Genomic DNA, 16,315 nt, shown 5'->3' on the forward strand with positions numbered 1-16,315 from the left:
TTTTTTGTTGCTTATTTAAGTGTGTAATGGATACAATAAATTGAAGATTAATACATGATGTAAACGGGCGAGTGAAACGTGAGTGTTTCACTGCTCGACAAATAATGATCATTAATCGATTATTAACGTTGTCATTGGTTAGAGCTCCTATATAAGGAGGCTACAATCACAGACAACACACACAGGCATAAGCTCTCCACCTTCGTTCCCCTCCTCCTTTGACGTGCAACTTTTGTTCGACGGAGCACATGAGTGCGACGCTCACTTGGCTATCAGGATTCATAAACTCTAGTACTTAGCCTGGAGGTCTAGAGTTCGAATCCTGGAGAAGGCAAAAATCCACTGGTCAGGGGTGGGAAGACCTAATGAGTAACGACACGGCCGAGGGTCATCGGTCGACGACATAAGGGGTCGCCAGTTAGGCCGCCAGTTGGGCCGCCCAAGAGGCCGGATCGCTACAATAAAAAAGCGTCTTTTTATTGTAACGACCTGGCACCTCGGCCCCTTGGGCGGCCCAACTGGCGACCCCTTATGTTGTCGACCGACGACCCTCGGCCGTGCCGTTACTCACTAGGTAGAGTTTATGAATCCTGGTAGCCAAGTGAGGCGCTCACTTGACTACCAGGATTCATAAACTCTAGTACTTAACCTGGAGGTCTAGAGTTCGAATCTTGGGGAAGGCAAAAATCCACTGGCCAGGGGTGGCGGCTGTGGAACTTGAGGTAAGGGTAGAAGATTTGGTATATGTGTTGAATTAGGGCTAAATCGGGTAAGATGCTATGATTGATTATGCTTATGCTTATTGCAAGTCCTAATTCGAATGGATTAGTTAGAATCGATTGAGGAGTTAAATGATCCAATTAGGGTTTATAATTGGATATGGATTTATGTTAGCTTCTAGAGGATTTGATTTAACTAATTTATTTATATGTAATTAGCTAAATCTGGATACCATGTACTACAGGACTTTGACGCGAGACGAGTATCTCGACGTCGGATTTGAACCGGATTGGACCTTTCTTATTGGAGACGAGTACTTTGACTTTATGTCATTTAATATGCATAGTAGTGTTTTTAACAAATAGCAATGATTATGTTTCTTATCTGCTTCGGTTGGTCACTACCCGATCTGTTACATGCTTGTTTTATTTATTTGTTATGCACTTCATGTTAGTACCTACCTGATTATACATGCTTATAGGGGTAGTGACACAACCATGTTTTTATTATGTTCAAGACCTATGTTTTGATACCTTATCTGACCTGTGTACCTAGACCATTGATTAGGTCAATTTGTTCTAGGATACACATTATATATATAGATAGGTTCAGGATATTTTCTATGCTTAGTGTCATGCATCATCTCGCGTGATTGCATGTTGTGCGATAATCGGCTCCATTATTGTTGAGCACATCGCCAGTTACATGGATCTGCACACACAACCACTCATGGGTTAGTGGTTTTTATTCAGGCAGGGTGTGTTGCAGCAGGTGCTCCGTCAGTGATCTGCTGGTCCACTCATGGGTAGCGTGACGCAGCGTGGTAGCACGTCAGGGATCCCTCCTCTGGATTGTCTCAGGGAAATGAGAGCATTGCGCTCCCCCAGTTATGATTTGGGGTAGGAGGATAGGTGTACTCCGACAGCATCCCGTCCACTTGGTCACTCATCAGGAGCAGTGACGACAGAGTGCGCGGTTGTCACAGCCCTACCCACTCGGTCTCACCATCGTGTGTGAGACGACTGACTGGAGAGTAGGGGTGACCAGGATATGTCATTGACATCATACGCATTGATGCATTTATTGCTTGTGTTTGTTGCATTTGGATGGATGCATATGATTGACATGCATACAAGATTTATGACACTCTGGTTAGTACAGTTTTCTCCTGTTTATTCAGTTGCATTTTATCTTTCTTATATCAGGAGACATAAGATGGTACGGACATGTACTTAGACGACCAATAAATGCTCCAGTTAGGCGATGTGAAACTATGATAAACATGCATATCAAACGAGGAAGAGGAAGACCAAAAAAGACTTGGTTAGCAACAATAAAACAAGATAAAATTTATTTAAATATAGATGATGATATAATAGGAGATAGAGCTCAATGGCGTAAAAGGATTCATACAGCCGACCCCACCTAGTGGGAAAAGGCTTGGTTGTTGTTGTTGTGTTGTTGTTGTATATCAGGAGACTGTACGCATGATTACTGCTAGTTGTTATTTTCTTACTGTGTATGTCCATATTACCCGCTGAGGAGTTGACTCACCCCGTGGTTATTATTACATTTCAGGTTGAGGCTGTCTGGAGGGTTCCAGTCGCTAGTCCCCTGCAGGTCGCAAGGATGTATTGTTTCAGACTTTTGGTTCTTATTTTCTTATTGCACTATCTGGACCTGTATTAATTTACTTTATGGATGTTGTCGATGAGTTTTATTTGGATTTGTTTTACTACATACCTGCCTGGATGGAAGAAGAGGTGAGTGGATTTTGTTTCGTCGTGTTTTGAGCTTTATAGGTGTAGTTGAGTATGGTTGTTTTTGAGTTTTCTTATCGATGCTTTAATTTGTTTACTATTAAACTGCGTGGATGCTTGGTTGTTGCATTTTTATTATTATTATTGTTCCGGTCGTGTTGGCCGAGGTATATGTGGCCCTGAGGGCAATGTATAAAGTTTCAGATTGTCACTCGTACAGGGGAGATATTGCCGAAATTTCTTCTGACAGGGAGTAACGACCCGACCCCTCGGCCAGGCGGCCCATTTGGCGGTCCCTTGGGCGGCCCAACTGGTGGCCCATTTGGCGACCCCTTATGTCATCGACCGACGACCCTCGGCCGTGCAGTTACTCACTAGGTCTTCCCACCCCTGGCCAGTGGATTTTTGCATTCTACCCTTATGTCATCGACCGACAACCCTCGGCCGTGCCGTTACTCATTAGGTCTTCCCACCCCTGGCTAGTGGATTTTTGCCTTCCCCAGGATTCGAACTCTAGACCTCCAGGCTAAGTATTAGAGTTTATGAATCCTGATAGCCAAGTGAGGGTCGACGACATAAGGGGTCGCCAGTTGGGCCGCCCAAGGGATCGCCAAATGGGTCGTCAGTTGGACCGCCCAAGGGGTCGAGGGGCCGGGTCGTTACACCAATGCTTGATGAGAATCACGATCAACCGTTTTACGCTGGGAAATAGACGACCTGCGAATGTCTCGAAGCACAGCCAGAGGTGGCTCGAGCACAGCTGGAGGTGGGGCGAATCTGTTTCAAGGAAATTGTGTGAATTGCAGACCTTGGTCCACTCTGTCTCAGTTGCTCGGTCACCCGCTCGTCGCTCGCTCAACTCGCCCGACCACTTGTTCAATCCGTTCGGCTGACCTTTTCGTCCAATCGGCTACACGCCTATTAGGACGTTCACTCGCTCGGTCGTTCGACCGCTCGACCCTCTGTTCACTCGGAGCAACTGCCACAGCTCGCTCGGTCTACTCGCCCCGCCGCTCACTTGGACTGCTCGACCTCTTTGCCTTTAGGCCGCCCTACTGTCCACTGTAAGGCTAACTGTCGCTCGATCTAGCTATCCGATCGACCAATCTACTGCTTGCCCGCCGAGTCCTTCAGTCTACTTGGACTTTGCTGCTCGAACTCGGAGCTCGGTCTACACTCAATAATTAGTATAAACTAGCCCCTGCTGACAGACTGAGATTATCTGCTCAGGTCATCTTGACAGATAAGTGAATTTAATTTAGTATATTTAAATTCTGCTAATTCCCAAAATCTCTAGCAGATTGCTCTTCCAACATAAACTACATAATCATTAAAGATGTGAATCAGAAAATATAATTTTTTGTCTAAGGTTTTGCAGGAGGATCAATTCTATTTCCCTACCTTACTTTTGTGATAAGGCCTGCTAGTCCAAACCAGAATCTTAGCAGACGATCAATTTCATGCGCAATATAAGCATAAATGTTCATAGAGAAATCTCTAAACAATCAATCGCCAATTCAAAGAATTTTCACAACTAAGAGCAGCTATTCCACGAAGCAACACCATGCATAGTTGTCATATTTTACATTTTTTGATGAACAAGCTCTATTCACAGTGAAATGGTTGAAGGCGATCAGGAAGATCATAGCTTTACCAACAACACCAAGGATATCATCATATCATTACTTTATCTAATTACTAGTCAGATCAAATTTGGCAAGAATTTTTGAGCCCTCTTGAGAAATAGTGGCATTGCAAACAACTTAATGTTTACAACATCAAAATGTATAGGGTTTGTTCCTCTCACCTGGTGGTCGATGCCTTCCTCCCTCTAGGGACTGTCGCCTCTGCAGCCGCTGATGATTTGGCAGCCCCGGGTGTAGGGACTGGCCCTGGGGAAAACGTGGCAGTTGTAGTAGGGAACTCCGGGCTCGGAACAGGGCACCACATCCCCCTTGAGAGCCTCATAGCTGATGTACTTCTTCTCCGTGGCAGCCCACAGCAGCCGCCTGCTCTCCTCCGAGCTCAGCTCCAGATCCAGATCATGCTCGACCAAGCATCCCCCACCATCTGCATCTGCATTTGAATTTGCATCTGCATTTCGACCGCAGGGCAGTTCGGCCACTGCGCTAGATTTCGCAGTGGTCTGGTGCAGGAGGAAGAGGAGAAGCAGCGGGGGCAGGAGGAGGAAGTGGGTTTTGTTGTCGGTGGAAGAAGAAGATGGCAGGGACTTCGCCATGTCTTTTCTCTTGTTCCTTGGCAAAGATGGAAACTCGCCTTTTTCGGCCTCTTTAGTGACAAAAGGCGAAGCGACCGGGCAGCGCCCCCGCCGCAGCCCGCGAGGAGGAGGGGTAAATCAGGCGGTGAGTGGATAGGGTGAATTATACGAGACGCGGATTTACGCCCCGATCCCTCTCTCCAGCAAACCTCAAACCTCCATCCACTTATTATGCCCGTCGGTCACTTTGGTAGAAATGAAAGAGAGAGGCGCGTGAGTTAATGAGCTGCCAGCTATTCCACCGGCTGTGGCTCCTTACTCTGTTTTGAGAGCCAACGGCTGGAGTGAATTATTATTATTATTATTATTATTATTAAATATATTATTAGGTAAAAATTAAAAAACCGTCCTGTCTAAGAGAAATGGACATCCGTGTTTAAATAAAAATATTATTCTTCTAAAAATATCTTTCATTTAAATGTTATTATAGTAATTACACGTAACTATTATAATGGATAGAAATTATCTCCTCATGATGATATGATAATTAAAATATAAAATATTATCATATAAGATTTTAGATCGAAACTTATGTATCCAAATATATATTCCTTTATATTTTACCCATCTGTACTAATGGAGCGAGCGAATTATATTTTACCACATATAATGGATAGAAATTATCGAATAATTGTTACATTGTGTAAAAGTTAGTAATCAATTGTTACATTTAGGATCGATCCTGAGGTATGTCACCAGGGGTGATGGCTTAGGGTTCTCGATTTTGGGGCCCCAAATTTAAACATTTATAATATATATTATATATAATTAAATTGTTTTAATAAAAAATAAAAAGAATTATTGAATTGTTTTAATAAAGGCCCAAAAACATATATATATTTACTATTAAAATTTAAGAAAAAAATCTAAAAAGGAAATAAGAAGGAATGTAAATAATTCTTTTTTCCTTTTAAGACTTTATTCCTTGTACAACTCTTTTTTTCCTTAATTCGTTTATAGAAGTCAAAAAATTTTAAACAATAAAATTTGAATAATGAACGTCAATTTCCTCCCTTCTTCTCTTTATATCTCTTTTAATTAAATAAGAAAAGTGTTGGTACTCCATAATAATTTTGATGTGATCAACTAAGTTAAGTTAAGTTCTGTGTATTTGAACCTTGTGTCTAAGTGTGCATGAGCTTAGGAACACAAGAAGTCGAGCGAAAGACGCAGCTAGCGAGAAGGATGGCAAGGGGAGAGAGTCGACAGACTCGGTGCATCCGATGGGACAAAGTGTTGCAGAAGAGTACACTGGCAGACGAGAAGGACGCGCACGGCAATCCGAGGAACGAGAAGCCGGGGAGGAAGACTGCTCGAGGTGAAGGCCGGAAAATGAATTCGGATGAGCCCTATTCCGATTGGCTGGAATCACCCAAGTGAGAGGAGCAACAGAAGAGTCAAAGGAGAAGACTTGGAGCTCGATAGTAGCTGCTAAATGTGCCTTCAAGTGGATTGAAGGGGCCCTCACACCCTTCTGGTGGAAGGCGCCTTCATTCACTTGAAGGCCTTCAACCCTTCATGGAAGGCGCCTTCAATCACTTGAAGGCACCTTCGACTTGGCAAAACTACCGTTGGCAAAGGGTAAAGTTTTACCCTTTCTTGCCTTACTGAAGGCAGCTTCCAGCTTGTTGGAGGCGCCTTCTAGCGCCGGATAAGATTTTTCAAGGATTATTGAAAGACCCCTGGACCTAGGAATTAAGAATCAACTATCTGAGCATTCAACGAGTGTAAGAGGCTTCTCCGCCTTCATCGAAGGAGACTTTTAGAGCTTTTCATTTGTCTTGGATTAACAACCACCTAGGTTGTAACCAAATAAATCTTGTGTCTCTTCTTTCATTTTACAGTTGTTTAATTTACTTTTTATAATTATATTGTTTCTACTAATCTAAGTTGAAAGATTGAAAAAGACATTTCGTTTTACAGGCAATTCACCTCCTCTTGTCAGTCCCGCCGTGCCAACAAAAAGTCTATTCTCCAATTAAAATTTTAGTTTTGTCAATATCATCATTCATCAATATATAAACCCACAACGTAAGTTATCTATTTATCTATATTTTTTCTTATTGTCAATATTCAATATTGATTTTTAATATTGTATTAGAGTCCAATATTTTATGATTTTCCTGTTAGATTTGAAACAATTTAAATAAATCGTCTCAATTTTAATCATCATAGAATATATTACAATGATTGCTTCAAGCACAAATTAGATTTTATTACTCTTTCACTATTATTTTCACCGCTTGTATTTGTTCTGTTGCTAGCTTTGTTACTGGTTTTGTGTATTTTATTTTTACACTTGAAATTTATCATACAAACATGTTTCTAAAGAAATATCAATCTGAGAGTTAGAAAAGAAACAAAAGAAAAAGAGTGGAACAAATTATTAAAACTCAAAAAGGTGTTCTTCATAAGTTTTTTAAAGCTGGCTCTTCAATTGAATATTCAGTTGATGAATTATAAGAAGAAAGTCAATAATAACTAAATGATCATTCAATAAATGAGCAACAACTGAGTAATCAAGAAGAACTAAATGATCATGCAATCAATGAGTAGGAAGAATTGAGAGAAAATGATGATAATAATAATGCAATGAATGAGCATAAATAATTGAGAGAAAATAATGATAATGATTTGAATGTAGAATTTGGTAACATAATTAAGAATGAAAATGAGTTAGAGCAAACTGGTCATATTTTGGATATAAATGATCAAAGATCTTGGGATAACATTGATAATAAAATAAGAGATCTTTTGGAGAAAGATCCTATAAGATAAGGTAATCTAAAGTTCCCTATAGATGAGCTTTCAAGATAGTTTTCATATTCTTATTAAGCAAGAAAATTACTGATCTTGTCCGAATACTGAATCAACGGACGCTGGGCACGGGGCGCTTTTCGACTGTTGACGTGGATCTTCGACTGGTAGCACGAAGCTCCAGCGAACCTGCACAGAAGTCGGACCGGGAAGGGGTTCCTGGCGGCGACCCTCCGACGCTCAAATCAGGCGAAGCTCAAGAGAGAAAAAGTGGCTCCAAAACTCGTAGAAAACGTACCTCCGGCGAAGGATGAGAGGCTTTATATAGGGAGGTGGAGAAGCGGGTGCACACATACCAAGGGTCTGTCAGTGAGCTTACCTGACCCCATACTGCTACAGTACAAGCACGTCTTCGATGGGACAGCGGAACCCCCTGTCATAAGGTTTGGAGTACGGCCTAGTCCTAGAGCATGACAGCTGTCTGAAGATGTTCCTTGTCTTTTTCTCCCTGCTCCATATATGGCGTCCGGCCGGACAGTTCCCTCAACATCCGGTCGGACATATGCGATGGTTTACTTGGGGAGATTCTCCATCACGTGCTTTGTGGAGACTATTAGCAGTACGTTACCTTATGGCTTTAGCCGAGCGTGCAGTCCGCTCAGCCTTGCGACCTTCTCCACTGAGCGCCGGAACCCTGATTTTGACAGGGCGCCTTCAACCACCAGCCGAACACCAGGCGGTCGGCCGGTCGGTCGGACCCATCCATCTCCGGACGTTCGATTCCACCGGACAGTCGACCGGTCGGTCGGACCCGGCCCTCCCCGGATGGACAACTGCCACTTTGACTTCCACGTGGCGTTGACTCCACAGGACGGGGTCCCCTATTCTTACTACCGGATCACTTGCCTCCCCTTCAAGTCTAGTCGAAGGAGGCGAATAGTCCGACTGATTGGACTACGAATCTAGCCGAACGGCTCCTCCGTGCTAGTACTCTCCACTCGGCCAACCGCAGAGATAGCCTTAAACGAATCAACGATGACATTCACCGGATCTCCTCGTGTTTTGCGCCAATCTTCGACATTAAGGTTGATCATGCTTTCATTAAATGCTCCGAATGATTGAATGCCACGTGGCGCAATGCCATCATCGTACGGCGGCGGAGGCATGGTGCTTTGATGTGATCAAAGCGATTCGAAATGGACTGCCCGATGTACGCGTTGATTCCTGTGACCTGGATCCGACGATGGAGACCGCCCGGCCTCCACCCTATAAATCCTTCGTTTCCTTCTCTCTCGCGTTTGCCTTTGCGATTTCGACCCGTCCCCACCGCTTGGAACTCCGGCGATACCATCTCTGTTCTCCGACGCTCTCCGGCGCCCCTTCTTCGATCCCTTTCCTCTCTGTAAGGGTTTATCACTTTCCTTCCTTATTTCCAGTCCCCCGATCCGTTGGTTGTTTTCCTCTGGCCTTTTTGCCTTTTTGATTTCTCCCGCCCGGCTCATGGCTAGTTCTTCTCATCCGGAAGACCAGTCCCTCGGCCCATGGTACACTACCATGCAGTCCCGCTTCGAACAGTGGGACTTCGATACTTTGACGGACAATTTTGAAATCCCAGATGATTTCGAAATTCGTTTAGCTGGTCCTTCCGCTCGGCCGCACAGGCCGCCGCGCGGAGCCTTCTGTCTCTTCCGCGACCAATTTACCGTCGGTCTGCGGTTCCCTGTACATCCTTTCATCGTAGATGTTTGTAATTTTTTTGGTGTGCCGCTCGGCAGTTTAGTACCCAACACCTTTCGTCTCCTCTGCGGTGTTGTGGTTTTGTTCAAGATTCACAACATCCCCCTCCGACCGGAGGTCTTCTTTTATTTTTACTACCCCAAGCAAGCTGAGCCGGGCACCTTCATGTTCCAAGCTCGACCCGGCTTAGTCTTCTTCAACAAGTTACCTACTTCCAATAAACATTGGAAGGATTATTTTTTCTACATCCGTATGCCCAATCAGGCAAACTTCCCGACCCAGTGGTAGGTCAGTCTACCTCCCACTCCCGAGCTGAAGAAGTTCAAGACCCGACCGGACTATCTCCACGCTGCAAATATACTGGTCGGTCTGCGACTTGACATCAATAAACTTCTCCACGAGGGAGTGATGTACATCTTCGGGCTGAGTCCTATACGGACTCCTCTTCCGACCGGCTTCGGTAAGAATTTTGCTTGGGCATTTGCTTTAATTGCTAACTGCTTTCTTTTCTTTCTCCTGCAGCTGACATCGTCATGGACTCGGTGATGGCCGACGTTCTGTAGAGAAAGGGCGAGCCGCGGTCTGCAGCCGGTTGGCTCCCATGAAGGAGAGAGCGGGACTCAAGCTAAGTCGGCCGCTCAGCGCTTCTCAACAGCGTGGCGTGGAGCAACCCTCGGAGAACAACCGCCCAGGAAGGTTCCGCTCGGGAGAGGAGCCCTCTACAAAGAGGCGTCGTGGAGAACTCATTCTGCCTTGCCTCTGCGGTCCAACCTTCAGCACCACCGGCCATCGCTCGAGGCAAAGCGCCACTGGCGAGACCATTTCCGTCCGAGGACCCCGACTTGGCACCGCGCTGCCCGGTTGAGACTATTCGATCAGCACTCTCTCTCTGCCGTCCCATTCGTCCAACGCCGACCATTCATTCCGTTTTCCCTACGCTTCCCCTTGCGGTCGACGACTCGCAGATTGGGTCCTCTTCATCTATGATCGGGAAGGCGGTCGGCCAACAGGCAACACCATTACCTTGACCCACTGAGGTGGATGTAAGATGCGATGGCATGCAGTGACCCTCGAAATGTGATGCGGCAGCAATAGGCCAGGGAGGCCACAGGTTTCTCATAATTTTGTATGCATTCTTTCCGATCGGTGCTACCAACAACTATAATTTTCTTTTGCGGAGAGATGGGTGGAGAGTGCGGTTTCCAAGCTTGACCCTAGTGGATGAAGAGCTACGACAACTGAAGGCGCGGTTGGTCCGTCGCCGCCGTGGCCCTTCTATTCCGAGTGCAAAGGAGAAGAAAGCTCAAACTACGCTGGCGGTAGGCGAAGAAGACCGACCGGCCCACGCGCCAAGTTGAGTCCGGCGACAAGTTAAGTCGCTCGACACAAAAATAACTCCGGCCACCACTCGGAAAAATACAGCTATCTCCGATCCGGAAGAAAAGCGTGGGCTCGGGGTATGGGTGAAGATAAAGAGTTGAGAGGCGGCTCGACAAGGAGAAGGCGGGCCGCTTAGCGGACAATTCGGCATCTGAATCGGCCTTATGGTTCCGTGACTTTCAAAGAATATCAAGATCTCAAGCGCAGTCGGATCGTTGCCTTAAAACAGAGCTACATCGGCTCGCTGAATTCTCGGAGAAAGTCTGCGGCGATGTACGGGCGGCCGCCGCGCCACCACCAAGCTGAAGTCAAGGGCATCTTCCCGAGTCGGCTTATCCCGACCATCAATTAGCCACGAATGACATTCCGACATTCGAGGACCTCTATGTGAGTAGTTTCAGAATTACAGATATTATCCTTTTTTGTAATTGGGCCGCTCGGCCTAAGGCTTCACCTCTAATGCAATGTTTTCCTTGTATTTGCTGTCTTATTTCATAAGATGTGTGTTTATCTGCTCGCCCATTGTTACTTCTCATGCCCCCCCTAAGGGATTTTAAAAAAGTAATCGTCCTGATCTCGCCGCTCGGCGAAATATACCGTGTTATCAAATGCCCAAGTACTTCTGGATACTGGGCCAATCGGAGCGTAGGGATGATCGAACGGTATCGAAATCGCGTGCCTCGGCACATTAGATGCTTTAATCCGCTCGGTGGGTTTATAGACGCCAGCTCGTCTCTCGATATTTAACGTCGGAGCTCGACGGTCTTCCGCTCGGACGTTTATAGACGCTGGCTCGTCTCTCGATATTTAACGTCGGAGCTCGACGGTCTTCCGCTCGGAGGGTTTATAGACGCCGACTCGTCTCTCGATATTTAACGTCGGAGCTCGACGGTCTTCCGCTCGGAGGGTTTATAGACGCCGGCTCGTCTCTCGATATTTAACGTCGGAGCTCGACGGTCTTCTGCTCGGACGTTTATAGACGTCGGCTCATCTCTCGATATTTAACGTCGGAGCTCGACGGTCTTCCGCTCGGAGGGTTTATAGACGCGGCTCGTCTCTCGATATTTTGAGTCGAGCTCGGCGGTCTTCGCTCGGATGTTTATAGACGCGGCTCGTCTCGATATTTAACCGTCGAGCTCGGCGGTCTTCCGCTCGGAGGTTTATGAGCCCGGCTCGTCTCTTGATATTTCGTCGGGCTCGGCGGTCTTCGCTCGGGCGTTTATAGGCACGCCTCTCTCGATATTTGCCGGAGACTCGGCGGTCTTCGCTCGAGGTTTATAGGCGCGTCTCTCGATATTTAACGTCGGAGCTCGGCGGTCTTACGCTGGCGTTTATAGGCGGCTCGTCTCGATATTTAACGTCCGGCTCGACGGTCTTCCGCTCGGGAGAGTTTATAGACGGCTCGTCTCGATATTTAACGCCGGAGCTCGACGGTCTTCCGCTCGGGCGTTTATAGGCGCCGGCTCGTCTCTTGATATTTAACGTCGGAGCTCGGCGGTCTTCCGCTCGGAGGGTTTATAGACGCCGGCTCGCTCTCGATATTTAACGTCGAGCTCGGCGGTCTTACTGACGTTTATAGACGCGGCTCGTCTCTCGATATTTGTCGGAGCTCGGCGGTCTTCCGCTCGGAGAGGTTATAGGCCGGCTCGCCTCTCGATATTTAACGTCGAGCTCGGCGGTCTTCCGCTCGGATTATAGACGGCCTCGTCTCTCGATATTTAACGTCGAGCTCGACGATCTTCCGCTCGGACGGTTTATAGGCGACGGCTCGTCTCTCGATATTTAACGTGACTCGACGGTCTCGGCCGGAGTTTATAGGCACGCTCGTCTCTCGATATTTAACGTCGGAGCTCGGCGGTCTTCCGCCGGAGGGTTTATAAACGCCGGCTCGTCTCGATATTTAACATCGGAGCTCGGCGGTCTTCCGCTCGGGCGTTTATAGACGCCGGCTCGTCTCTCGATATTTAACGCTTGGCTAGCTCGGCGGTCTTCGCTCGGAGGTTTATAACGCACCGGCTCGTCTCGATATTTAACGAGCTCGGCGGTCTTCCTTCGGGCGTTTATAGACGCCGCGCTCATCTCTCGATATTTAACGTCGTCGACGGCTCTCGGCGGTGAAGGGTTTATGCGGCTCGCAGCCGATATTTAACGTGAGCTCGGCGGTCTTACCTTTCGGGCGTTTATTGGCGTCGGCTCGTCTCTCGATATTTAACGTCGGAGCTCGGCGGTCTTTCGCTCGGAGGGTTTATAGAGGCGGCTCGTCTCTCGATATTTAACATCGGAGCTCGGCGGTCTTCGCTCGGACGTTTATAAACGTCGGCTCGTCTCGATATTTAACGTCGGAGCTCGGCGGTCTTCCGCTCGAAGAGTTTATAGACGCCGGCTCGCGTCTCGATATTTAACGCCGGAGCTCGGCGGTCTTCCGCTCCGGAGGGTTTATAGACGTCGGCTCGCTCTCGATATTTATCGTCGGAGCTCGGCGGTCTTCCGCTCGGGCGTTTATAGACGCCGACTCGTCTCGATATTTAACGTCGGAGCTCGGCGGTCTTCGCTTCGGACGTTTATAGGCGGCTCGTCTCTCTATATTTAACGCCGCCGCTCGGCGGTCTTCCGCCGGAGGGTTTATAAACGTCGGCTCGTCTCGATATTTAACGCCGGGCTCGACGGTCTTCCCTTCGGACGTTTATAGGCGGCTCGTCTCTCGATATTTAACGTCGGAGCTCGACGGTCTTCCGCTCGGAGGGTTTATAGACGCCGGCTCGTCTCTCGATATTTAACATCGGAGCTCGACGGTCTTCCGCTCGGAGGGTTTATAGACGCCGGCTCGTCTCTCGATATTTAACGTCGGAGCTCGACGGTCTTCCGCTCGGACGTTTATAGACGCCGGCTCGTCTCTCGATATTTAACATCGGAGCTCGACGGTCTTCCGCTCGGAGGGTTTATAGACGCCGGCTCGTCTCTCGATATTTAACGTCGGAGCTCGACGGTCTTCCGCTCGGACGTTTATAGACGTCGGCTCGTCTCTCAATATTTAACGTCGGAGCTCAACGATCTTCCTGGCTAATCTTTAACACAGCCGCTCGGCAAACCCATTGGCCATCCTTTAAATTAATTTTGCTTCCTGCATTACAAGGGTACGGGCGACCAAAATATATGCAAAAATAAGTTACATTAGTGCACCTTTCACCCAGCCCGATAAGGCTGGAGATGATTCGCGCTCCATGGCCTTTCCAGTTGACGCCCGTCTTCATCCTCCAAATAATAAGCGCCCGAGCGGAGCTTTTCAATAACCTTGAAGGGTCCCGCCCACGGTGCCTCTAGCTTGCCAACGTCGCCGACCGACTTGACTTTCTTCCAGACAAGATCGCCGACTTGGAATGATCTGGGGATTACGCGGCGGTTGTAGCTTTGCTTCATCCGCTGCCGGTACGCCATCAGCCGAACGGACTCCTTGGCTCTTTCTTCTTCGACCAAATCCAGCTCTATGTTCCTCCGCTCGGCGTTGTCCACATCGTAATTTTGGATCCTAGCGGACTCGACGCCGACTTCAACAGGAATGACCGCTTCGCCACCATACACCAAGTGGAAAGGCGTGACACCCGTCCCTTCCTTTGGAGTCGTTCGGATGGCCCATAAGACGCCCGACACTTCATCTACCCAACTTCCTCCCATGTGATCGAGCCGAGCGCGCAGAATGCGAAGAATTTCCCGATTGGCTACCTCGACTTGATCGTTACTTTGGGGATAGGCCACGGACGTGAAGTGTTGCTCAATGCCGAAGCTTTGGCACCAATCTTCGAGCATTTTGCCTGTGAATTGCCGTCCGTTGTCGGAAATCAGTCAACGAGGGATGCCGAACCGACATATGATGTGCTGCCATATGAACTTTTTGACCATCTGTTCGGTGATCCTGGCTAGCGGCTCGGCCTCCACCCATTGGAAAAATAATCGACCGCCACAAGTAGAAATTTCCGCTGTCCGGTCGCCATAGGAAATGGACCAACGATATCCATTCCCCACTGGTCGAACGGACATGAGACTGTTGATACCTTCATTTCCTCTGCCGGTCGGTGATAGAAGTTGTGGTATTTTTGGCACGAAAGGCATGTCGACACGATCCGAGCTGCGTCTGCTTGTAAGGTCGGCCAGAAGTACCCGGCCAACAGGATCTTCCTAGCCAGCGATCGCCCGCCCGGATGTCCTCCGCAGGATCCTTGATGTACTTCCTGGAGGATGTAAGCCGAGTCCTCTGAGCTCACGCACTTCAACAGCGGTCGTGAGAAAGATTTCTTGTAAAGCTGATCACCGATGAGTGTGAACCGACCGGCTCTCCTCCTTAGCAGCTGAGCTTCATTCTGATCGGACGGTGTGGCGCCCGAGCGCAGAAACTCCGTGATGGGTGTCCTCCAGTCGCTCGGAAATGCGAGGCCCTCCATCCGCTCGACATGCGCCACTAAAGATACTTGTTCAATTGGCTGCTGGATGGCGATCGGCATCATTGAACTTGCAAGTTTGGCTAACTCATCAGCCGCTTGGTTCTCTGCTCGGGGTATCTTTTGGATGATAACTTCTCTGAAGTCAGTCTTGAGCTTCTCGAAGGCTTGAGCATAAAGCTTGAGCCGAGCGTTGTTGATTTCGAAGGTGCCTGTCAGCTGCTGAGCGGCCAGTTAGGAGTCTGAATGGAGTGTTACCCGCCCGGCACCTACATGTCGGGCGGCCTGTAAGCCGGCTATGAGGGCTTCATATTCTGCTTCGTTGTTTGTAGCTTTATAATCCAGCCGGACGGATAAGTGCATCTTTTCTTCTTGAGGGGAGAGCAACAGTATTCCAATCCCGCTTCCGAGCCGAGTGGATGATCCATCCACAAATATTCTCCACATAGCTTCCGGCTCTGAATTCTGAACTTCAGTCACAAAATCCGCCAAGGACTGCGCTTTGATTGCCGAGCGGGGCTGGTATTGGATGTCAAATTCACTTAACTCCGTCGTCCACTTGATGAGGCCTGGGACGCTTCGGTAATACACGCCCAAGCGGGCTATTGGTTTGACAATGATGGTATCGCCAGAAATATGGACGGAGCGAGCGGCGGCGAGACGAGGCGAAGGCTAGCTTTTGAGCCAGTGTGAATTCACATCTTTAAAATGTGACTAAGAAATACGAGCTCCTCTCCGCTCGCCTCACGGTCTTGGGTGATTGCACCTTTCGATCGAGGATAGGTAAATACAAAGTGGCTCACCAATAGTTCGGCAGCTATCTGGAGCGAATTCAGATATGCCTTTAAATCTTTGAACGCCATTCTTCGTCCAGTGAAATTTTGTAGCCTTGCGTAGATCTTGAAAAAGGAAGGCTCGGTGGCGGTTTGGAGATGAATCACGGACAGGCGGTTATCCAGACAGTCAAGCAGCGCACTTCCTTGTATTTCTTGGAGGCGGCATATCTTGTAGAGCTTTCACCTTGCTGGGATTTGCTTCTATGCCCCGCTCGGTCACTATGTACCCCAAGAAACGCCCTCCTTTTGCTCCGAACAGGCACTTCTGGGGATTTAACTTGACTCCATATTTGCGTAGCGTTCGGAAGGTTTCTTCCATGTCCTTGAAGAGATCGACCGCTCGGACGGACTTAATGAGAATGTCGTCCACATAAACTTCTAGATTCCGCCCGATCTGCTCTCTGAATACTTTAT

At 47.9% G+C, this 16,315-nt stretch overlaps 1 protein-coding gene across 1 annotated transcript; it reads right to left on the reverse strand.

Moving 5' to 3' along the window:
• Positions 1–4,005: 4,005 nt before the first annotated feature.
• LOC121977483 (rapid alkalinization factor-like) lies at positions 4,006–4,952 on the reverse strand. The gene has a single exon (XM_042530034.1). The coding sequence runs from the start codon at positions 4,717–4,719 to the stop codon at positions 4,312–4,314; it is 408 nt and encodes a 135-aa protein (XP_042385968.1). The 5' UTR covers positions 4,720–4,952; the 3' UTR covers positions 4,006–4,311.
• Positions 4,953–16,315: the final 11,363 nt, after the last annotated feature.

This window comes from Zingiber officinale, chromosome 4B (genome assembly GCF_018446385.1).
Source record: "Zingiber officinale cultivar Zhangliang chromosome 4B, Zo_v1.1, whole genome shotgun sequence".
NCBI classification, from domain to species: domain Eukaryota; kingdom Viridiplantae; phylum Streptophyta; class Magnoliopsida; order Zingiberales; family Zingiberaceae; genus Zingiber; species Zingiber officinale.